This window comes from Dendropsophus ebraccatus, chromosome 11 (assembly GCF_027789765.1).
Source record: "Dendropsophus ebraccatus isolate aDenEbr1 chromosome 11, aDenEbr1.pat, whole genome shotgun sequence".
In the NCBI taxonomy this organism is placed as follows: Eukaryota; Metazoa; Chordata; class Amphibia; order Anura; family Hylidae; genus Dendropsophus; species Dendropsophus ebraccatus.
In genome coordinates this window covers 46,624,957-46,648,826 of record NC_091464.1, presented here as the reverse complement: position 1 = coordinate 46,648,826, position 23,870 = coordinate 46,624,957, and the positions used below count along the sequence as shown (strand labels likewise).

The window sequence follows — 23,870 nt, the reverse complement described above, 5'->3', positions numbered from 1 at the left end:
GTAACGGATAGGACTCAGGAACAGGGACTGGGACCAGGTAACAGATAGGACTCAGGAACAACAGGGGGCTGGGCCAAACGCTATGGGAAGCATGTAGAGGCTCCAACACTAAGGACAGGGCCTGCTGGGATTTATAGGGGAGTGATTGGGTGCAACTACCAATTAGGAGCGCACTGCCCCTTTAAATCTGAGACAGCCGGCGCGCGCGCGCCCGAGGAGGCGGGGACGCGCGCGCCGGCCGGCACAGCGGGAGACAGGAGCGTGGAGAGGTGAGGCGCCCCCCGGGGCCGAGGTGACAGCAGCGCCGGGTCCCCGACTATGGACACCGGCTGCTGCATAGGGCAGGTAGCGGTCGCGGCGGCGGCCCGGAACGCGGGACGCCGCCGCGGCCGTAACAGTACCCCCCCCCTTTGGCCTCCCCCTCTTTCTTGCCTGCAAATGGCACAGGAAGCCACAAAGTCTTTGACATCTTGGGATAGGCTGGGCCACCAGTAGTGGCGAGAGATCCGTTGGCCGGTCTTACGGACTCCCGGGTGCCCGGCCTCCAACGAGGAATGTCCCCAGTTCAAAATACCTCTTCGAAGCGCAGGGTGAACATGAGTCTTTCCGGGGGGTACTCTCTGAAGAGTGGAGGTGACGACTGGTACTAGGCGATCAGGCGGTATAACGTGGCAAGGGACCTTCTGTAAGTTCTTCCGGTGGTGAGAGGACACGACCTTAGTCTTGGGTACGGGGAGAAGGTACACCTCGGCAGAGAAGGCATCCGCCGAGTCTTGGTCTTCTGCCGGTAGACCGGATAGAGGCTTGGCCGGGACAGGAAATGACATAATACACTTGGTCTGAGGTGACTTGAGACACTGGTGGGAACAGTCCTGACCCCAACTGAGAATCTCCCCGGTTCTCCAGTCCAGCTGAGGGGCATGTTCTTGTAGCCACGGGAGTCCCAGGAGGACCGCGGGGGAAGAATGGGGCAGGACGTAGAAGGATATCTCTTCTTGATGTGAAGGACCCACCTGGAGGACTAAAGATGCGGTCTGGTAGGACACACGGTCGGTAAGAATTTCGCCCGTGACCGAGGAGATAGTCAGGGGCCTGGCTAGTCGGGTCACGGGTAGCCGCCATCTTTGGACCAATGTTGCCGCAATAAAACTGCCTGCTGAGCCAGAATCGAGGAAGGCAGTAGTCTGATGATTTTGTCCTGAGGGAGTCCGGATGGAAACAGGCATAGACAGACTTGGAATGGTGGCATTCGCACCTAGGGACACCTGTCCCACCGGACCTAGGTGCGAGCGTCCTCCGGATGTTTGGGGACGTAGGGAACATCCCAGCCGGAAGTGATCGGAACCACCGCAATAGAGACAGAGATTCTGCTCCAGGCGCCGGATTCTTTCATCAGGCGTCAGGTGAGCCCGTTCCACCTGCATAGGAATCTCAGGAGAGGGCTGGGACATCGAAAGGTCAGGATTCTGGAAAACCGGCGCCAGCTGGGGGTGGCGACGGGAATGGGTTAGTAAATGTTCATGCCGAACCTCCTCCTCCCTCTCCGAAAAAACGAGTATCAACTCGGGTGGCCAGTAGAATGAGTTCGTTCAGGGAGGTAGGCAGGTCTCGGGCAGCGAGCACGTCTCTCACTCGACTAGACAGGCCCTTCTTGAAGGTGGCCAACAGGGCGGCCTCGTTCCAGTCCAATTCAGCTGCCAGGGTGCGGAACTGGATGGCGTAGTCACCGACAGAGGAGCTGCCTTGAGAGAGGTTGAGGAGAGCAGTCTCGGCCGAAGAAGCACGGGCAGGTTCCTCAAAGACGGAGCGAAACTCGAATAGGAAGGCCCGGAGATTGGCAGCAACAGGATCATCACGGTCCCACAGTGGCGTGGCCCAGGCCAGGGCTCTACCCTCTAATAGGCTGATGATGAAAGCCACTTTAGAGCGCTCGGTGGAAAACTGACTACTCAAAAGTTCAATGTGCATGGTGCACTGAGTCAGGAATCCTCTGCACAACTTAGAGTCCCCAGAGTACTTGCTTGGGAGAGCCAGTCGGAGTGAAGAAGCAGCGTCAGGAGATGGTGTGCGCTGGGCAGTAGTCTGCTGCTGTAAGGCGGCAGTGAGTTGTTGGATCTGCTGTGACTGTTTCTGGATTTGTTGAGCCTGTTGCGCGACCACTCTGGCGACGTCACGGAGATCTGGCACCTCGCCGGGATCCATGGTTGGAGCCTACTGTAACGCCTGGAGTAGTGGATCCACTGGACCGGCACCAGCGATGGCACAAACCTCACCAGGGAGCGGAGTCTAAGGGGCCGCTGGTTTTCACCAGAGCCCGCCGCAAGGCGGGATGGACTTGCTGCGGCAGGCGACCCCCAGGTCGCTACCCCTGGCTTGGTTGCTGGTGACGGCAGGCGAGGCGTGGCAGGAGCAGTAGGCAGGAGATGGCACTGGCAAAGGTCTGCAGGTGAGAGCGCACGTGACAGGCTGAACGCAGGAACAGATGGAGTGACAGGGAAACAGGAACCAGGAACAGGGACTAGGGACCGGGTAACGGATAGGACTCAGGAACAGGGACTGGGACCAGGTAACAGATAGGACTCAGGAACAACAGGGGGCTGGGCCAAACGCTATGGGAAGCATGTAGAGGCTCCAACACTAAGGACAGGGCCTGCTGGGATTTATAGGGGAGTGATTGGGTGCAACTACCAATTAGGAGCGCACTGCCCCTTTAAATCTGAGACAGCCGGCGCGCGCGCGCCCTAGGAGGCGGGGACGCGCGCGCCGGCCGGCACAGCGGGAGACAGGAGCGGGGAGAGGTGAGGCGCCCCCCGGGGCCGAGGTGACAGCAGCGCCGGGTCCCCGACTATGGACACCGGCTGCTGCATAGGGCAGGTAGCGGTCGCGGCGGCGGCCCGGAACGCGGGGCGCCGCCGCGGCCGTAACACACTCTGGGAGTAATGCACTATGGGTGAAAGTTTATTTACAAAGAAAATGTACTTTGTTCATTAACCCTTTGCCTCTAAAGCCTGTTTTGGCCTTAATGACCAGGCTCATTTTTCAAAATCTGACCTGTCTCACTTTATGCGCTTATAGCTCAGTGATGCTTTAACGTATGCTAGCGATTTTGAGATTGTTTTTTCGTCACATATGACACTTTATATTAGTGGCAAAATTTGGTCACTACTTAGTGTGTTTTTTGTGAAAAACATCAAAATATGAAAAATTAGAAAATTTTGCATTTTATGAACTTCTGAATTTTTTTTTTACTTTTTTAGGGTGTTATGGGGCTTAGAAATTTATTAGCAAATTATCACATTTTGTGAAAGTTTCCAAAACTGATTTTTTTTTAGGGAGCAGTTCTTTTTTTAAATGGATTTAGAAGGCTTGCATACTGGAAATCCCTATAAGTGACCCCATTTTGGAAACTAGACACCTTAAAGAATTGATCTAGGGGTATAATGAGCATTTTAACCCTACAGGGGCTGGAGGAAAGTATTCACAATTAGGCCGTAAAAAAATAAAAAATTAAAATTTTCAAATAATATATTGGTTTAGATTAAAGTTTCTCATTTTCAAAAGGAACATGAGAAAAAAAGCATGCCAAAATTTGTAACGCAGGTTCTCTTGAATACAACGGTACCCCATATGTGGGTGTAAACCACTGTATGGGCACATAGCCGGGCTCAGAAGGGAAGGAGCGCCAATTAGCTTTTTTAATGCAGATTTTGCTGAAGAAGTTTCTGAGCGCCAGGTGCGTTTGCAGTGCCCCTGTAGTGTCCGCAGAATAGAATCCCTCCAAAAGTCACCCCATTTTGGAAAGTACACCCCTCAAAGAAATCATCTTGGGGTATGGTGACCATTTTGAGCCCACAGGTATTAGAGGAAAGTATTTAAAATTAGACAGTAAAAATGAAAAACTTGAATTTTTCCAATAATATGTTTGTTTAGTTTGAAATTTCTCAATTTCACGAGGAACAAGAGAAAAAAAGTACCCCAAAATTTGTAATGCAGGTTCTCCTGAATACAACGGTACCCCATATGTGGGCATAAACCATTGTTTGGGCACACAGCCGGGCTCAGAAGGAAAGGAGTGCCAATTAGCTTTTTTAATGCAGATTTTGCTAAAGAAGTTTCCGAGCATCGGGTGCGTTTGCAGCGCCCCTATAGTGTCCGCAGAAGAGAAACCCCCCAAAAGTCACCCCTTTTTGGAAAGTACACCCCTCAAAGAATTCATCTTGGGGTGTGGTGACCATTTTGACCCCACAGGTATTAGAGGAAAGTATTTAAAATTAGAAAGTAAAAATGAAAAACTTGAATTTTTCCAATAATATGTTCGTTTAGTTTGAAATTTCTCAATTTCACAAGGAACATGAGAGAATCCGCACCCCAAAATTTGTAACGCAGGTTCTCCTGAGTACAATGGTACCCCATATGTGGGCATAAACCACTGTATGGGCACACAGGAGGGCTCAGAAGGAAGGGAGCGCCAATTAGCATTTTCAGTTCAGATTTTGCTGCAGTAGTTTCTAAGCACCAGGTGCGTTTGTAGTGCCCCTGTAGTGTCCGCAGAAGAGAACCCCCCCAAAAGTCACCCCATTTTGGAAAGTACACCCCTCAAAGAATACATCTTGGAGTGTGGTGACCATTTTGACCCCACAGGTATTAGAGAAAAGTATTCAAAATAAGACAGTAAAGTTGAAAAACTCGAATTTTTCCAATAATATGTTTGTTTAGTTTGAAATTTCTCAAATTTCAATAGGAACAGGGGAGAAGCTGCATTCCAAAATCTGTAACGCAGGTTCTCCTGAGTAGAACGGTACCCCATATGTGGGCATTAACCACTGTATGGGCACCCAGCCGGGCTCAGAAGGGAAGGAGCGCCAATTAGCATTTTCAGTGCAAATTTTTCCGAAGAAGATTCTGAGCGCCAGGTGCGTTTGCAGCGCCCCTGTAGTGTCAGCAGAATAGAACCCCCCCAAAAGTCACCCCATTTAGGAAAGTACACCCCTCAAAGAACTCATCTTGGGGTGCAGTAAGCGGTTTGACCCCACAGGTATTAGAGGAAAGTATTTAGTATATACCGCCGATCGCCTGCTCCGGGACCACATGGGGGGGTCCCCGATCACTGCCCCATGCTCTCCGCTACCTCCGGTGGCAGCCAGGGATGGGGGCGGCCATCTTGTATGTGATGGCCGCCCGGGGAGGGGAGCGGGTTAGTGATCGCCCACTAGGGGGACTGATCTGGGGTCTAGGGGATACATTTTCATCACCCCCCCAACGTGGATTCATGGTGGGGGAGATGAAAGCTGTCGGCGGCGCCATAATGCCCGGTACCGACCGATCGCCGCTATAACGGTAATAGTGGCGATCTGCCGATATCGGGGGATGCGGGGAGGGGGGCTGGGGGACATATTGGTAGTGGCGGTGGGGGGAGGCAACGTTCTGCAGCCTCCCCCCGCCGCCCGATCGGCGGGAGGCCATGAATCTCCCCATAGACGCTGCGGTCGCATTGACCGCTGCGTTTATGGGGTTAACTGCCCGGGGGGAGCGCGGCTCCCCTCCGGGCAGAGGCAGCGGGAGGATGCTGTGTGACATAGCCTCCTCCCGCTGCCGGATCACCGTTAGGGACAGCGTGGGGAGGCAGGGAAGCCATGACGTTTGGGAAACGTCATGTTGCGGGAACAACCTGCTTTACATGACGTTTCCCAAACGTCATTTTGCGGCAAGGGGTTAAATGTAACCACTAAATAGAGACAATAAGAGTATCAAGCCAAAGTATCTGTCAGTGTGCCACTCCAGCAGATCCGGACTATCCTGACTCTAGTGACAGAGACTTTGGCTTGAGAAAGGTCCTAGAGGACCAAAACCAAGCCCCAGACTATTATTGTCTCTATTTACTGGTTGGAATTAGGAATAAAGCACATTTAAAAAAAAACAAAAAACAAAAAACTTTCACCCATAGTGCATTACTACTAGAGTTTTATGGTTTCCTTTATTCTCTTAAACAGAAACATAGGAGATTGTTGGCAGACGGAGACTACCTGGTCCCAACTATTTTGTTCTTATACTCTTTCCTTCTTTTTTACATTAGGATAAACATATGCTTATCCAAGGCATGTTTAAATTTATTTAGTGGGATTTACCTACCACATCTGCTGGAAGTTTGTTCCAAGCATCTAATACCCTTTCAGTAAACTAATATTTTCACATGTTGCTCTTGATCTTTCCTCCAACTAACCACAAATTGTGTCTCCTTGGTCTTGTGTTCAGTTTCTTGTTAAAACAGGTGTGTCCATCACCTACTAAACCCTAAAATGCTCCATCAATCTTTTATTGTCCCACTTATGTAAAAAATCACTACAACATACCAGCGCAAGTTTTTATTTTTGTACCCTCACCTGTTGTCCTGGAACCCCCATTGGTCCAGCATGTCCTCTTGGCCCTGAAAGTCCCCAATAAGACCAATTACACATGTTTTATATCTAAGGTATATATAAAATACATTGAATTATATGACATTGACTTGTTAGCTTGCATATATGAGTTTGTTTTAATTTCTTAACTCCTTAACCCATTTCCGACATATGACTTATTAGTACAGTACATCATGGAAGTCAGTGGCTTCCCACATCATGACGTACCTGTATGTCATAATGTTCAGGAGCTCTATGAAGCCAGCTCAGGAGCTAAGCTGGCTTCATAGAGAGAAGCGGCCCTTTTATTGCTCTTCAACCAGTCCAGTACCACTGCTAGGCTCCTCTGATGATGCCATCTGGATGCCACGTTCTGTCCAAAACTAACATGTATATTTCTCTTATGCCCTACATCATTTTTTAATACCATGTAAAATTTTGCCTAAAAAGATTTGCAAATCATATAAAACACTAAAAGTGTGTTACATGGCTTTTGGGAGTTTTAGGCTTTCTAGGACTCCTTAGGATTGCATCCAACTTCTTAAGCCACTAGTATTCAAATGCCCAACAATCAAACTCGAGCATACCTGAATTGCGCTCATCTCTAACCAGTAATATAAAGGACTAATAAGGACTATTCATATTTATTTACCTGGGGGGCCAATAGGCCCTGGTGGGCCACGGGGTCCTGGAAGTCCAGACATTATAGTATCTGTTATAGTGGATACCAAATGTGGTTCTCCATCTACAGAGAAAATATGATCACATTGAAGCACGCAAGTCAGAAATGAATACTTTAAGTATGGGTGGCACATAAAACATACAGTGCTTCATAGTAAGAGAACTAATACTCACTTTCCTTCTCTGAGTTTGGCTGTAAAGAGTACAAAACACCCTCTGTTAAGGAGATAGCAGCACCTGGTGGTCCAGGTGGCCCTGGAGGACCTGGTGGTCCAGGAATTCCGGTCTGTCCTTTTGGCCCTTGAGGTCCCATAGGCCCTACCATAAAATACAACAATATAAAATATATTACTATGGCTTCTTTCATGTTATGTGTATAGTATTAAGGATCTTTGTACAGTGTACATCTGGGTAGAATATTTATTGGATTATTATATTAAATTTTAAAGAAAAATTTTCAAAATACATACATATATGTCCCTCTTTTCCAGGTTTATTAGCACCTGCAGAAGTATCTAGACTAACCAAACTAGAAATGTCTTTGGGTGGATATATATATATATTATATATATATATATATATATATATATATTTTGTAAGGAGAATACTGGTTACCTGGTGGGCCAGCAGGTCCAACTTGACCTATTTCGCCACGGTCCCCTTTTGATCCAGGTAAGCCTACGGGTCCAATTGATCCAGGCGGTCCAGGCATTCCAGGCAATCCTGTAAGAAACCAGGAGAGGAAATACGTTGCCAACATAAAAAAATAGATTTATAATAAAATCAACTACTTTCTAGTAGTAAAAAGTCAGTAACCATTATATTACCTCGTGTCTTTTTTTCTTCATTACTATCTCCTTTGGAACCTGCACAATTGATAAGTGCAGCATTAGCTTTTTACAAATATAATGATATACAGTATGTAGCATTTAAATATATGTACTAGTTTGTGAGGACAAACAGTAACGCATTTAGTATAAAGTACTTTTAGTGCCAGCGCTGTTCTCTGCTCTCTCCCGGACAAGCTTCCTTTAAGTGTACATTTTGTTGGTACAAATCATTTATATAAAGGAACAAAAGCCACAAATCAATTTATCATGCATATGCTTCATTTTTATATGTTTCAACAATTTTTACTATTTGCCAATAAGAGCAACAAGCAATCCTTTATTAAGAGCAACATATAAAACTTAAAGGGATATTATAGAAAAATCGACAACTAAACCTATACTTACCTGCTCTCCTTCCCCCGCTGGTCCCACTGCAGCTTTAATTTTTCTGCTTCTGATCCTCATCGCTCATCTTTTCAGCTTTCTTTCAAGAAAGGTGCTCACAGCAGGATCTGCCTGCTCGGCCAACCACTGGCCAAAACAGGGCTACTCTGTGACCATTGATTGGCTGAGCTGGCACCTCCTACTCTGAGCAGGTTCAACAGACTAGTGGCAGGGGACCAGAGGCAGAAGAACAGAAGGTGCAGTAGGACCTGCAGGGGATTTTTAGTGATTATTATAAGAGACTTTAAAAACAAAAGGATCACCGCACTCCTAGAACCACTAGTATGCCACTATACTTCATGCAAACCAATAGAAACTAGTAGTTTTGAGAAAATGCTAGTTTTTCTAGTTTCTCTTGGTTGGAATACTAGTGGCCCTATGAGTGCAATAATCCTGTTTTCTTGTTAGTTGTTTTGTTATAGTAGCTCCTTTGCTAACCATGTTTAATTTAGGCAGAAAACCTCTGAAAGCATTGTGAGGCACTGATTGGATACAAGTCGTTCTATTTCTGTCCCATATAAAGCAGTATACAGTATGATAACAAGAGGTGCTTGGAGTTAACAACACAAACAGTTCTGTCTGTTCTCTGTTATTATCCTTGTTCCCACCTAGTGTAGATTTAACTGGCTTCCGGAATATGCTTCCCGGGCTGAGCAGAGGAATTGCATCTGGCAAGTAGTCCTCGTTCCACACCGCTGTGCTCCTTGTGATAGGCAGGTCATTTTCTGATGATTTCTCTGCTGCTTGCAGTGTAGTAATCTTGGGGAAAAAATGAAAACAAAAGTTTGGTTCTATTTTATAAAATGTTATCAAACATTGTAAAATGATTAGAGATGAGTGAACCAGCTGAGGTTCGGGTTCGTATGAACCTGAACTCTCGGCTTCTGATTCCCGCTGTCTGCCCGCTCCGTGCAGCGGGTGGATACAACCTTGAGGACCCCCTGCTAAACTGGGATACAGCCATAGCCATAGGCTGTATCCCAGTTTTCCAGGCGGTCCTCAGGCTGTATCCACCTTCTCCACGGAGCGGGCAGACAGCGGGAATTAGAAGCCAAGAGTTCAGGTTCATACGAACCCGAACCTCGGTCGGTTCGCTTATGTCTAAAAATGATCAATGAAGTTTTTTTTTTTCCAATCATTTTTTATTGAGATAGTTGCATAATAAAAACAACAATGAGCAATCTAACATAAACTTTGGACACACAGGACTCATTATAAACAGAAAAGCTTCATAGGATGCTCACGCTTCTTACATTTTTTTTTTACCGTTTTATGCAGATGACTGCAACAAATAAGATGTGCTAGGTTAAAGCGACTCTGTACCCACAATCGGTCCCCCTCCCAAACCGCTTGTACCTTCAGATAGCTGCTTTTAATCCAAGATCTGTCCTGGGGTCCGTTCGGCAGCTGTGCAAAGCAGCCGTGGCCTAGAGTGTGTGCATTAGGCTGGCACAGCCTCTCTGTCCCTCCTCCCCACCCTCTTCTTCATTAGTAATGCCCCAGGCAGGTATTCTCCTATTCATCAGCTGTGTGAACACGGCACATGGGCTGGATTATTAAGGCACCTATGCAGTTTTTAATGTAGAGGAATGGGAAAGATCCTGCCAGTGGCATTCCTAATGATGAAGAGGGTGGGGAGGAGGGACCAAGGGGTGGTGCACGGTTAGGGCATGGATGCTCTAGGCCACGGCCGTTTGACACAGGGCTGCAAGTTTAAAAGTTGTTTTTTAGGACAATAACTGCATCCCCTGCTGAACGAACCCCAGGACAGATCTTGGATTAAAAGCAGCTATCCGAAGGTACAAGTGGTTTTTGGGGGGGGGGGGGAGATTGTGGGTACAGAGTCGCTATAATGAAATTCAAAACGTAGCAATGCAGTTCCCATAAACAAGCTCTGAAATCCAATTTCATATTTCTATATTATTTTTTTAAACTCAGTTTTTTGAACAAGATGCAAAATACAGACAATGCTTAAATTCCATATTTATATTTATTTTCCATTTATATATTTTTTTCCACATAACCAAAACATCCACCAATACTACTGTACCTGTAAGTTTCAAATACAAATGTACAATGTAATTAGTACAGTACTCTATATATGCATAAAGTGCATGCCAGTGTCATCAGGAGGAGCTGCCTAATACAGACAATACAGTAGAGGAGGAGGACTCAAGGAGAAGGCTCAGGTAGGTGGCAAACAGGAGGCAACGCAAAGAAGTGCAGTCTCACAGCAACAGAACTCCAATGGGTTTTCTATGAGCATCCTCCACAACTGTAACTTCAACATTTTCCAGTTTCCACTGATCTCTACCTGCTGGTTTCCATCCTGACACACAGTAAATGCCCACCTGGCCATTTGCTGGTCGCAGCATTGACCCACCTCACCTAGTGATTGGCAGAACAGGGATTTCCTTGTGTCAAAAATGCACCAGAAAGTAGGCGATGAGCCCCAGAACAGCAGTGGTGGGGGATATGTGAGTAACCTTTTCAGTCTAGGAGAACTGAAGTTTACCATACAGTGTATGCTAAGATGTATATAGGCGCGAAGGTGGTTAATGTAATGAGGTTAGGCAAGGTTATTGTTAGTAATTCATGGTACAACCACCTATTAATTTCTAATTTTCTCATGGATGCCTTAATATTTCACAATGACTAATAAAAGTGATCTGGGTGCTTTAGGATCACCTGGAATCCATTTTGCTTGGACATGTATGCATATGTCTAAGCTGAATGATGATCCTATCACTCTGTTCTAAGATCAAGGCAAGATCAGGCTTTGTTAGTACGCTTAAGTTATAAGAACAATATGTGTCTGTTCCACCCGGTATGCATCAATAATAAACGTTTAAGCGAGAGGAGCTCTGAAGAATGATAACCGTAGACAATAAACAATCCCTTATGAGTCACAGTTATGTAATTCTAACATAAATTCTATTTATATTATTTCACTTTCACAAATGCCTCCCACTGTATGGCCATCTGCTTGTTAAACTCATCATGAAAAGCACATGGGGGCTATTTTAGAGACATGGCAAATATAACAATGCTGGGTTGGGATTTTATCAACCAATCAAATATTAATGTAACTAGAATAATGTAAGCCAACTAATGATTCATGGATGGCAGCAACTAACACATCTCTGTTCTTACTCAGTGCAATTTACCTGACAATGCACTTGGCAGCCATGCCTGCTGAGGTCAGGCTTAGGACCTACTCCCACAAAAACCAGCTGTGCACTTCTCGCACTAAACGTAAATGCCACTTCTTAGAATGGGGTGCCCGCCCTGGAGGACCCATAGACTACTATGGACAAGAACAAAGTAATCTTATAACAGACAAAGTGTTGACTTATTCATGCCTTATATTTGGCACAAGTGTAGGCCACGCCAATTTGACACAGGGCTGCAAGTTTAAAAGTAATTTTTTTAGGACAATAACTGTATCACCTGCCGAATGGTCCCCAGGACAGGTCTTGGATTAAAAGCAGCTATCCGAAGGTACAAGTGGTTTTGGGGGGGGGGGGGTACAGAGTCATTTTAGGCACACTGACTAAACACCCTATGTCAGACTCGGTAGGCAGAAATAGTACGAGACAGTGAGCCCTGAAGCTAAACCCACCTTCTGACCCTACCTGCTTGCCGCAACGACCCTAAACGGTCGCGGACAACCACGGTGCCGGTCCCTATACTGATATAAGTGTAAACATGAAACAAAGACAGACAAACGAACACAATAGAGCGAAGTCAACAAGCCAAGTCAGTAACACACGGGCAGCGAGGTACAAAATCGAAAGACAAGCGGGAAGTCAGTAACAAGCAGAAGGTCAGAAAACGCAGCAACAACAGACGAAGGATAGGGCAGGGAAGGCAGAACCAGGATCAGGGGAGCTGGGACTAGAACAATCTAATGGCCGGCACATGAGTCTGATACTGGCTATACTTTATACTGGATCAGGAGTCCAGACCAGCCTCTCATTGGTCCGGCCTCCTGAATCCAAAGTCTGTGCAGCTGAGACACTGCAGGCTGAATGGCAGAGCGATCTGCCCCTCAGCCTGAGTGTGACCGCACTCAGCTGTGAGAGCTGGGCGGAGGCCGGCCGTGACACGGAGCCGCGGCGTCCCAGGTTGTCAGGGACGCCGTCGGGTCTCCGTGACGTCACGCGGCTCCGGAGTCCTAGTGCCGTCAGACGGGGCTGAGGCCGAGGAGGACGCCGCTGGATCCACGGCAGGTGAGTTGCTTACACCCTAAGAGCATTAGGGAAATGAAAAGAATGCTTACACTTAGTACCCTGTATTTCCCTCATTAGGCTAGGTGCACACAATGTATAAACAACGGCCACTGTTTGACATGTCCCTGTTTGACATCATTTTATTCTATTTGGATTGCAGGCACATTTTTGTGCGCCTGCAGTCAAATTAACCATTGCAGTCCAGCTTTAATAGAATGAAGTGGTACCGTGTTTGTGTGTTATTAGTATGATAGGCAAAATTGCAGTAAGTCTGGATTTCGCGAAAAAAACAACAACCAATTGCTCAATATTTGACTCTCTGCAACCAGAGATGATAGATGCAGCCCTAGGTTCGGAAACCTGAACTTACTATAGTTTTTCTTATCTCTAGTTATTGGTTTCGGTATATTGGTCCAGATTTATTAAACTGTGTGAAATGGAAATTGGTGTAAACTACCCATTGCAACCTATCACAGCTTAGCTTTCAACTCTGATAAAATGAAAGCTGAGGCGTAATTGGTTGTTGTGGGACAAAATGAAGGAAAAATAGTGCCGTAATTGTGAGGTAAAAATACGGCCATATTTTCAATAAAATACTGCACTCCTTTTAAGTCAATGGGACATTATGGTTATTATTAATTGTAATAATTAATTGTTAAATCATAATTAATTGTTTCTAATTAATTTTTTTGTTAACTATTTGTTTCTAATACCAAATTTCAAATAAATTTTTCAAAGCTGAAAATCCCTTAGCACGTGTTTTGGATAGTGCCAACGTGTCCAGTTATTCCTTTTTACAAATACAAAAAAATACTTCAAAGAATATTAAATTACTTACATCCACAGTGTGCATGCCAAAATAGTCAATCTAAATTTCAGGGCTTATCATAAACTAAAACATGAGCGGCAGCTGTGCACTACCTGCTGGGGTTTCTGTGTTAGTATTGAAATGATTTAGTCAACCTGTGAGCTTTATCTCATTGACTATGCTTGTTGAAGATAACACAATATAGCCACTGCTGCTGCTTACAACTGTGAAACCTTCTCTCTAAGCTGGACACAAGCTTGTTTGCAAATTGAGGGTTGTCCACCCTTGTTCATGCTTAGTATTACTTGTCATGCCACAGCACTTCTGATCACAACACTCGTGTTTAGTTGCCATCTCCAGACGCTAGGCCTGGCAGCTTATTTAAAAGGAACCTGTCACCCCGGGCAGCCCCCCGAACCCACCCCACCCCTGGACATGGCCCCGCATACATACTTACGCATACATACACGCTCCTGCATGTCCTGCTCTAGATGCTGGTTCCACCGCAGAGATCTGGCCGTCGGCTCATCTGCACGCTCAATATGCAAATGAGCAGAAATGAGTCTGATGGCCATAGGAAATCATTGCTCCAGGGCAAGGCATCAAGAGGCCTATCGCCTGCCACCATCCCTGCTGTCCCCTACTGCCAGATGTCCAGCTGTACACAGTGTGCTGTGGTGTGCTCCCCTGGTAGCCGGAAGCCGCCATACCCCATGCTCAATTCTTCTTCATGGAAAAATAAGAGATCAGCTGAAAATAAGACCTAGCGCATCTTTGGGCGAAACAGGGGAGAATAAATGGTGCCCTGGCCGCCTCCACCTGTATTCTCCACTTGTAATACCGAGATTGTAAGGGCCAGTTTACTGAGTAAACACGGCCAGTTCACGAGTAAACATGGCGTAATTCCGCAGCAGAACTCTTTGAGCAGTGCTGCTTTGAGTGAGTGAGAGGGTGTGCGCTTGTCCGCTGCCGCCGCTTTCCGCTCAAGGAACTAACATGTTAGTTCTTTGAGCGGAGAGGAGAGGAAGCAGACGAGCGTGCACTCTCCCATTCGCTTAAAGCAGCACACTGAGCGCAGCGGGATTCTGTGGCGGAAAGCTCCGCCACAGAATTACGCCGTGTTTACTCAGTGTGAACTGGCCCTAATAAACTAAAGAACTTTTTGAATTTAATTTAAATTATTCTTTCTTTTCATCTCCACGCACATATTATGATCAAGCATCTTTTATCTTTGAAGTTGAGACCCACAATAAGGACTTTATCTGATATTATCTTACATGGAATATACTGTGTATGCCTTGTTTTGTGGCCAGGTGGGAGTGGCAGTGTCGGCTCTTATCCTCTGTTCTGTTTAGCATCATTTAATTGTGTTACTGCATCATTTTGGTGAAGGCGCTGCAGTACTGCAACAAAACTCCCACATGTGAACATAGCCCGAATTTCACAGCAGACTTTTGAACTTTTGCATCAGTGAAGTTGCAGCAGCTGCTTCTGTAACTCCTTGCCTGCTCAGATGTAGACTGGAGGCTAAAGAGGCTGGTTAGAGATGGTGAATCACTCAGGGGATTGGGGGATCCAGCCAAGCCTCCTGTGACCTCACGCCCTGACCCCTGTCTGCATCATCCGCCTGTGCTCAGCAAACACACACAATGTGAGACACAGCCATGGAATATTTGTCTCCTAAGGGGATAGAGCAGAGGTAGCAGGATTCAAAGTGAATTGGAACAGAGGCCAGTTTTCTTCACTTCCTGGATCAGCTACCAGTGTGGCAGAACCGCACAGATATGATAATACATTATATAGACACAGCTATATAACTTTTAATGTACTTTTAATAGAAAACAAGTTTTCCTTATCTGAAGTTCCCCTTTAACAATCCCCTCTTCTGTTCCCTGACGATAACACTAATCAGTCTGTTTTATAACTGCATATCCATGACTATACTAAGGATTAAGACCAGGAAAACCTCCTGCAGCACAGTCCACACCTCATTGCAAAGGTTAGGGGCTAAAACTAAAGTATTCCTTAGACTCCAAATCTTAGTCTAGTGAATGTCAGACAAATTGCAGTCTTACAGAATCCACATTTTGATATGTGACCATAGCACTTAGAAACTTTCATTGCATGTTTAGACACTTAGAAATTTAGAATCCATTTACTATGTCTACTCAGGACAATTAATCATACTTATGGACACATTTGGAACAGTTTCTTATCCAGCCACTTCCAAAATAAACTTTATTTATAGTGTATGGTATTCTGATATGCATGTTTCACAATGTAAGGTCTTCAATAATTTGTCATTGGCTTTCCAAAATAAGAATTTAGGAGTTATTAAATACCAGTCAATAAAACTAGTGTAACTGGTTTCCAAATCCATAGCCGCTTATCATCTATCATCTATTCAGGTTAAAGAACAATGTCTGTTTTGTTAGAATTTTCCATTCAGTCCATATACTTATAACATACTGTTATATTTGCTAATTATGGAGGGGAAGGGGAGGGAGCTCTGTGGCTGTACAATTCAACATTGTATGGAACATGCCATCATTTGATTTTCTTGATGGATTCTTGTGGGATCCACCTTGAAGATACCTCCATATGTCTCAGGCATTCAGAAACACAGGAACACAGTAAGACCCCCATGCGCCTTAATCCCATTACTGCTGTATATGGACTGGAGACATAATATAGCCATCTACGTGAGTTTTTTTGTCTAAGATCACACTTTAGGACATAAGTTTAATCAAGTTGGACTATTGAGCATTTGATTCTGAATCTGTTCTCACCATTTATTTGTTGTTCTATTTACAGTTATAAATGAGATCTTCAGACACCAGTTTTCATATAAGAAATGTATTAATAGAACTTTTAGTCTGGATTCAGCCTTGATTAGGCTAAGGCCAGAAATATCAGCTACGTATACAGGCCAAAGGAGAGCTTACAGATAGTAGGCTGCACCTCAAGATAATATATACCAAAAAATGTATCCAAATTTTATTAAGCACTTCCAAAAAAATGACAAAACATTTAAAAGTTAAAAAAAAAACAAAAAAAAAACTTTTCTTCTTTTTGTTTCTGTAATTCGGTATATTTCCTATATTAACCTTGGTATATTGTATTGTAGGCAGTGCACGTTACATTGTGTTGTTGCACTTTAGGATGTTGCTTGGAAACACTCATACATTTATATTCAATATTGATAGCGCACCATTTATCATCTGCAAAGAAGTTGAGGCTGCATTGGTGGCGGAAAGGAAACTGAAAGAAGACAAATAAAGAAAACACAATACAATATAATGCTTTTTCAAGCACTATAATAAATATTGTGATTAAAATGCTGCTGTGCAAAGAACAACCAGTACACTATTGAAGTACCTTAAAAAGAATAAGCTATACAGTACATGTGTAACAACCAATACCAAATTAAGAGTGGGTTCACACTTAACTGACTTGTCATTTGTGGGGGCTGACTTTTACATATGTGTAGCAGCATGACAATTAGTATGTAATCCTATTGAAAGTGACAGGAAGGGAATCGCAGCAGATTTTGCTGCAAAGACAAAGCAAGAAATCTGCTGCGATTATGCTATGTGTGAACACATCCTAAGAATACAACAGACCATAAAAGGGGAATCAAAGGCAAAAAAAAATAGGACAAAAATAATTATCACCCTTGGACAATGATTGTGTGAAGATCTTTGACCAGACCCAATGTGTGTCGCCACTTTATGGTTATATGGCTCATTCTTTTTGAGGTACTTTAACCCCTTCATGACCGAGTTTATTGAAGCAATGTTCTTCCTCGTCTTCTAAGAGCCATAACGCTTTTATTTTTCCACCTACAGGGCTGGTTGGGGTGTCATTAGTTGCACCATGATCTTTAGTTTTTGTTGGTATCATATTGGTGTAAGAGAAACATTTTGATTGCTTCCTATTATTTTTTTCTAATATGTCATTTAAAAAAATCAGCAATCCTGGTGTGTTTTTTCCGCTTTCCATTTATGCTGTTCATCGTGCGGGAACAATATTTTTATATTTTAATACATCTGACAATTACGGATGCTGTGATATAATATGTTTATTTTTTATATTTTTATTTGTATAATGGGATAGGGGGTTATATAAATGTTTATTAGGGCATTTTTATTAGGGTTTTTCTATTAAATGTTTTAAAAACTTTTTTTTAACACATTTTATATTGTAAATATAAGTCCCTTATACTGACGAATGTTATGCCATAGCATAGCATTGACCAGTATTATCAGTGATTTGTGCATAGAGTCTGACAGGACAGAAGTAAGTGGCTTACCCCCACCTGTCAGTACAAGTGATCAGGACTCCTGCAGCCATTGGGATCTTATTCATGGTCATGCTACAATTACACTTTCTGCTCCATATAAAGGAGTACTGTAACTTGTAGTGAAGTGATGCCTGAAGCATATAACAATACCTGCAAAGTGTTTGCAGTCCTGACTTCCTCGCATTCTATGTCTGTGTCCAGCTATCATCTGCAGGTCATGGGGTCAATTAAGTCAGTTGTCTGTAGCAGATAGTATAATTTGTGGCCACTCTATGAAACATACCGCCCCTAAAAAACTCTACAAATCTGCCACCCTGAGCAATAAACTCAAAGCCATGTGGCAAACAGTTCAACTGTGGACCTACTACCTGGGATGGAAAGAACAAGAAAGTGCACCATGGAAGGGACTCTCAAAGGTTCAATAACACTAAATCACTAAAGTCACAACTCTTAAATTGTTTATGAAAAAAACAAAATAAAACAAATAACTAGACAACCATTCATATGCATTATCTATTTACTGTTTGTCAATACTATAAAATTATATATTATATATATATATATATATATATATATTTTTTTTTTTTTATATTTTTTTTTTTTGGTTCATGCAAATCATTCAACCCCCTCATTTAACTGGCATGTGTGATCATTTGCATTTTTTTCCCATGCTGCTTGAAAAAAGTATAAAAAAGCAATCTTATGCTTTTAAGTAAAGAACTCACCCACCCATAGATTAACATGCTCCGATGTGTTCCTGTGTAAATTCTGAAGGATGTAAGGTTTTCCACTTCAACATCTCATTCAACAAAGTTTGGCTGTTATCTGGCAATTGACAGGGTGTGTGATTTCCACTTTATGAAAGTGTGATGTAATAAAAATGCCCAGATGTACAAAATTAGAAACCATATTGATGTACATGTGTAATCGTTCATTGACTGGGAGGGTGAATGTGCACCCATCCAAATATGTTATTTTCAAATATTTCTCATATTGTGCAGAGAATATGTCTTATTACCTATTGAGTAAAAACAACTACTATAGCAGTTATTAGGCTAAAACCATGCAAACCATATAAGCAAGCTTTTTTAATTGTTTGCAGTGAACAATAGGTTTAGGCTGGGTTCACACTGCTTTTTGGGGTCAGTTTAACAAACACATTTTATGGGGAGGGGGGAAGGATGCACAAATGGATGCAATTGTGTGCAATCTCTTTTATATCCTTTCACTATAAAAAAAAAAAGGGTCAAAACTGATGTTTTTTCCTTTTTTCAGTGTACACAAAAACTGTGTTGACTTGTTGAAGTTTTGGTGTTCGTTAAAAGTAATTATTAAAAATAGATACATTAAACAAATGTGAACCCAGCCTTACTGAGTAATCACATGGTTTTTAGGTGCAATCAGTCTGAAAAGTTAGTATGTTTTTGCATGAACTGGTGAACCCAGCCCCAAACCTTCCCCATACAATGTATTCATTTTTCTATTCCTACAAAAAAGTACACCTGAGGCTGAAAATATGAGGGACATAAGGGTTCAGTATTGATACAGTACCTGATTCCAAGCCACAGTGAAAGCAGGACTAGGGCATTCTTCCTCCTCAGATAAATGTCATGGACTATCATGCACAAACAACAAATGTAATGTTTTTTAATGGTCTTAACATTGAGAATCTTTCCCTATAGCTTCTCCTGATCAGGGGGGGAGGCTGTAATTTTTGCATCAGATCACCTCTGGCATTGCCCTCCTCCGTGGATAAGTACTCACTCAACAAGCAGGCTTTAGGCCCAAGCTAGGCCCAGTAATTTAAAAGGCAAAGTTCTCCCTGGATTTGGCACTGCTTCAGGTAGATTACACTACATACTCTATGTATACTAAAGAAGTCACTGCTTCTACCAAGTAATTGATATGTGTCCAACAGTCAGTGCACACAACTAACTCTAGGAATAGGCTTCAAATAGGCCTTAAATAGTGAGTATTTCTTAAAGACTACTAGCTTCCAGATTTCAAACAGTTCTAGACACCTGCTAGGGTGTCTGTTTACATCAGGCTCCTTCCAGCCATCAGAAATCTCCCTGCACATATAGAAAACCTTTGGTGCATTTACACAGAAAGATTTATTTTACAGATTTTTTAAGCCAAAGCCAGAAATGGATTGGAAAAGAGAAATCTCAGTCTTTCCTTTATGATATGTCCTTTATTTATAGTCTGTTCCTGGCTTCCTGTCAAATAGATCTCTCTGTGTAAACGCACCACTAGTCACAGACCCCTGATCAGTGTAATTTTGTCATCTGCTTGGAAACATCAGGGTTCAAGTTTATTAACTAAATGGAATAGTCCAGTCCTCTGTGCTATTCTATATAGCAGTGCTTCTCAATTTTAATACTCAAGACCCACCAAGGTCATGTTTTGAGGATTTTGCATAGTATTTCACAGGTGATATAATTATACTCAGTATATCAGGTATTATTAAAGGTGTTGTTTGTATGGGATATCCTAAAAACATGACTTGTTGGTGGGCCATAAGGACTGGAATTGAAGTAATGCCATGGAGCACGATTCAGTAAAAAAAAAAATCACATTTGTGTAAGTCAAGGCTTGCTGCTTTTGAGCACAACCTCATGTATATGCACATGAAGGAGTTAAACTGTTGCTCCGCAAAATCAAGCAATGACAATTTAATGCTGAGCGATGTAATCGAGTTACGACATATTCCGGCATCCAGGGACCCCTCATTACTTGGCCCGCATATCAATCACTGCAATTAGTCCATATGTACAGATGGACCAATCGCAGCGAGGATGAAAGGAGGGTCCGGCATCTGACAGTTCTCCCTGCCCCAATCTTCCCTCTGTGTGTGGGAGGAGTCTAGAGCCGGGAGAGAACAGCAAAATCCCTTCCTGCCTGACCGTCACCTGTAGCTGTATCTGACCCCTGTTATTTTGTGTACATGTCTCCCCTTTCCCCTGTTACTTTATCTAACAGTCATTCAGTCATGGTTGGTAGAGATACAGCTCAGCCAGATGGTATACTGTTGTGACGCCAGTGCCAGATGGGCACACAGGTATGGAGGCACACCTGCTTTTATTTTAGAGTGGCGAGCTATACCCTTTCCCCTGTGGTCAGTGACCTGCCAGGCTGTGAGGGGGTCCCTTGGGTACTTATCATGGTGGTCCGGAGTGGAGTTGTGACCCACCCGGATTATTGGTACTGCCACCCACAGAAAGAAGAGATGACCCAAAGATGTGGTATCTACTGTGTAGGTGCCTGAGTAATAATCACTGAGTCTAGTTAGCATAAATAGATCTTCTTTACTGAGAGAATACTTTGTACAATAACTGATAGCAGACTGTAGACTTGACAAGACAGAAGCTGTACTGAGGACCTTTAGAGTAGTAGAGCTGAGAGTTTTTACTGAGAGTGCTGAGAGTCTCGAGCTGTAAAGAGAAGTTTGTACTGCAGGTTCAGAGTGGTAGAGAGGAGTAGGTTGTGAGAGTCCCAACCCAAGTAGTAATGTGCTCTGCTGGAACTTTAGAAGAAGAAGAAGTAGTAATAGAATACTGAAGACTTGAAAATAGTTTATCTGTGCCCGTGTTTCGACCTTTGTCGCTATATCACCTTTTGTCCACCAGTGTCGGGTGACCCATCCTATGGCGGTGACACAAGCCCCAGACCTCGTTACCTGGGTTGGGCAGAATGGCCAAGATGTCCTGGTTACACCCGCGCTGCGAGATAGAGTACTAAGGCTTCTAGCAACTTTACTCTATTCAGATCAGTTCCTCTTGTTATTAGGATACTGCCCTGCACTTTAAAACTTGTGTGGGTTGGGGTGATCTTTGACTTGTTATCTCCTTGAAGTAGCTTAAAGCTGGGTTCACACTACGTATATTTCAGTCAGTATTGTGGTCCTCATATTGCAACCAAAACCAGGAGTGGATTAAAAACACAGAAAGGATCTGTTCACACAATGTTGTAATTGAGTGGATGGCCGCCATATAACAGTAAATAACGGCCATTATTTCAATATAACAGCCGTTGTTTTAAAATAACATCAAATATTTGCCATTAAATGGCGGCCATCCACTCAATTTCAACATTGTGTGAACAGAGCATTTCTGTGTTTTTAATCCACTCCTGGTTTTGGTTGCAATATGAGGACCACAATACTGACTGAAATATACGTAGTGTGAACCCAGCCTAACACTGCATAGTGTGTGGAAGTGCTGATTTCAAGAAACTGGTGTCTGCGTCTCCCATGTGCATCTGCTCTGCACAGGAACCTGACTAAGACTGCGGACTAGTTCTGGAGTGGGGACCTGGCAAAGCCAGGGCCCAGCTGGACCACAGCAGGGACCAACTTGTTTTGCGTCTTCTCTGCTCAACAACCAGACTAAGACTAACTAAGAGTGGGTGTATACTTCCTCTCCCCATGTGACATCTTCCTACAGGAGGTGTAATATCCCCTGAGAGTGGTGGGGAAGAAAGCATAGAAAGAAAAGAGCTTAGAGATGAAGAGAAGAAGAGAAGGTCCTCATTGGTGTAAAGATTACAACAAACAATAACCCTTTAGTTACCTGCAGCTGTGCAAAACACAAGTGCAGTTACATTGAATAGCAACATCATGTGGCAAAACTAAGGTACAACTTCATTACCACAGTTACTTGAAGTACAGGCTTTTACGAGGGGTGTAACATACTAGTAACACCTGCTACACACAGGAACTAAAGGAAAGTATTAATATATTTTATGTACTGCTACAGCTAAGAGGAGGAGCCTTAGAGGTGATTTACATATTCTTATTTTTGTGTCACCCTCCATTTTCGAATGAGAAATGTAGCTTTAGGTTATGTTTCCACCAGTATTTTTGCTCAGTTTTTTTTTAAATACACTAAATATCAACAGTGTGTGAACATAGCCTTTCTGTGCTTTCAATCCACTCCTGGTTTTGGTTGCAAAATAATGACCAAAATACTGAGCAAAAATACTCTGTGGGAACATAGCCTTAAAATGACATTAAAAACTATAATCGGTCCTGATTTAGCTTTATCATAAGACATTTTTGGGATGACTGAAGCAGAGTTTCACTGCCCAACAATAAGTATAAAGCCAGACAGCATCATAAAAAGTGACATAATCTGCCTTGGGTACATGTTTATTTAAATGCTTAGTTTTTGGACAATCAATTTATCGATTTCTGATTTTTGTCCAAAATGTGCTCCTGGGTCTGTTTAGCTGTTCTTATGAATTTTTAAGTGAATAAATGTATTTGGACAAAAGGAGATAGATGTTGAGCAGTTTTGGAACTAAATCTGTGTTTTTAATCTAATCCTGAAATCACTTGTGATTTCCCAGTGGAAATCTTTGTTCAGCTCTCTGCTGCATTGGGAATGAGTTAGATGGTCTCATTCCCTAGAGTCATGCAAATGCTACTTGGATGGCTCTATGTTATAAAGATAGCCAAAAACATTAGCCATTTGGAGGGGAGGATAAAGAACTGATGCCACAATTAAAATCTAATTATCTTTAATGCAGAATTATCAGATTTTGGTTTGATACACATGGTTGTATTATGGCTTTATTTTGTATAGAACCATAATAGGGCTTTCATAGAGGTGCATAAGCCCTGTATTGTATTCAGCGTCATACAGAGTCATGATAAAGTGTTTTTTCCCCCCCTATACAAAACAGAAAAAGATGGAAAGTGTAAATTGCCTGCTATGTTCCATCTTGGTGTTTTTGAATGTGCATACCACCTACAAAAGTCTAACACATATACAGTATAAAAAGCTGTTATTGACAATGCACTTCTTAAGATGCCCCTTTGGTTCAGCCTATACCTACAGTATACATACATCTGGTGTACACATCTAGGGATGCATGTCTGTCTTTTTTTTATTTATTTTTTTCTAGGGACACATAGCCTTGAACACATTTAGGGATGTTTTAGTTTGGCTTATTATCTAGCTTTGTTTTTGCAATCTGATTTGCAATGGGGTTGGGTTTGCTAGAATGTATACTGTATATTTTTCTGACTATTCCCTGTATATCGTCCTCACTTGCAGTGAAGAAAGTATAGTTAGCCAGTTAGCTTAACATTTGTAGTAGTAGTAAAAATTATGGAAACTCTCTAACCCCCCCGAAGATAATGGATCACCTAAGAATCAACAATTTGATGGATCC

The 23,870-nt window shown here is 43.2% G+C and overlaps 1 protein-coding gene across 1 annotated transcript in view; it reads right to left on the bottom strand.

Annotated features, from left to right (window-relative positions):
• COL26A1 (collagen type XXVI alpha 1 chain) overlaps positions 1-23,870 on the bottom strand; it is a 280,252-nt gene that overhangs the window by 6,487 nt on the left and 249,895 nt on the right. Inside the window, exons 5-10 of the mRNA XM_069944702.1 lie at positions 8,959-9,109; positions 7,904-7,942; positions 7,692-7,799; positions 7,251-7,394; positions 7,048-7,140; positions 6,381-6,424 (exon numbers count right to left, since the gene is read on the bottom strand). Coding sequence (XP_069800803.1) covers positions 6,381-6,424; positions 7,048-7,140; positions 7,251-7,394; positions 7,692-7,799; positions 7,904-7,942; positions 8,959-9,109 — 579 coding nt within the window. The remainder of the gene's footprint in view (positions 1-6,380; positions 6,425-7,047; positions 7,141-7,250; positions 7,395-7,691; positions 7,800-7,903; positions 7,943-8,958; positions 9,110-23,870) is intronic.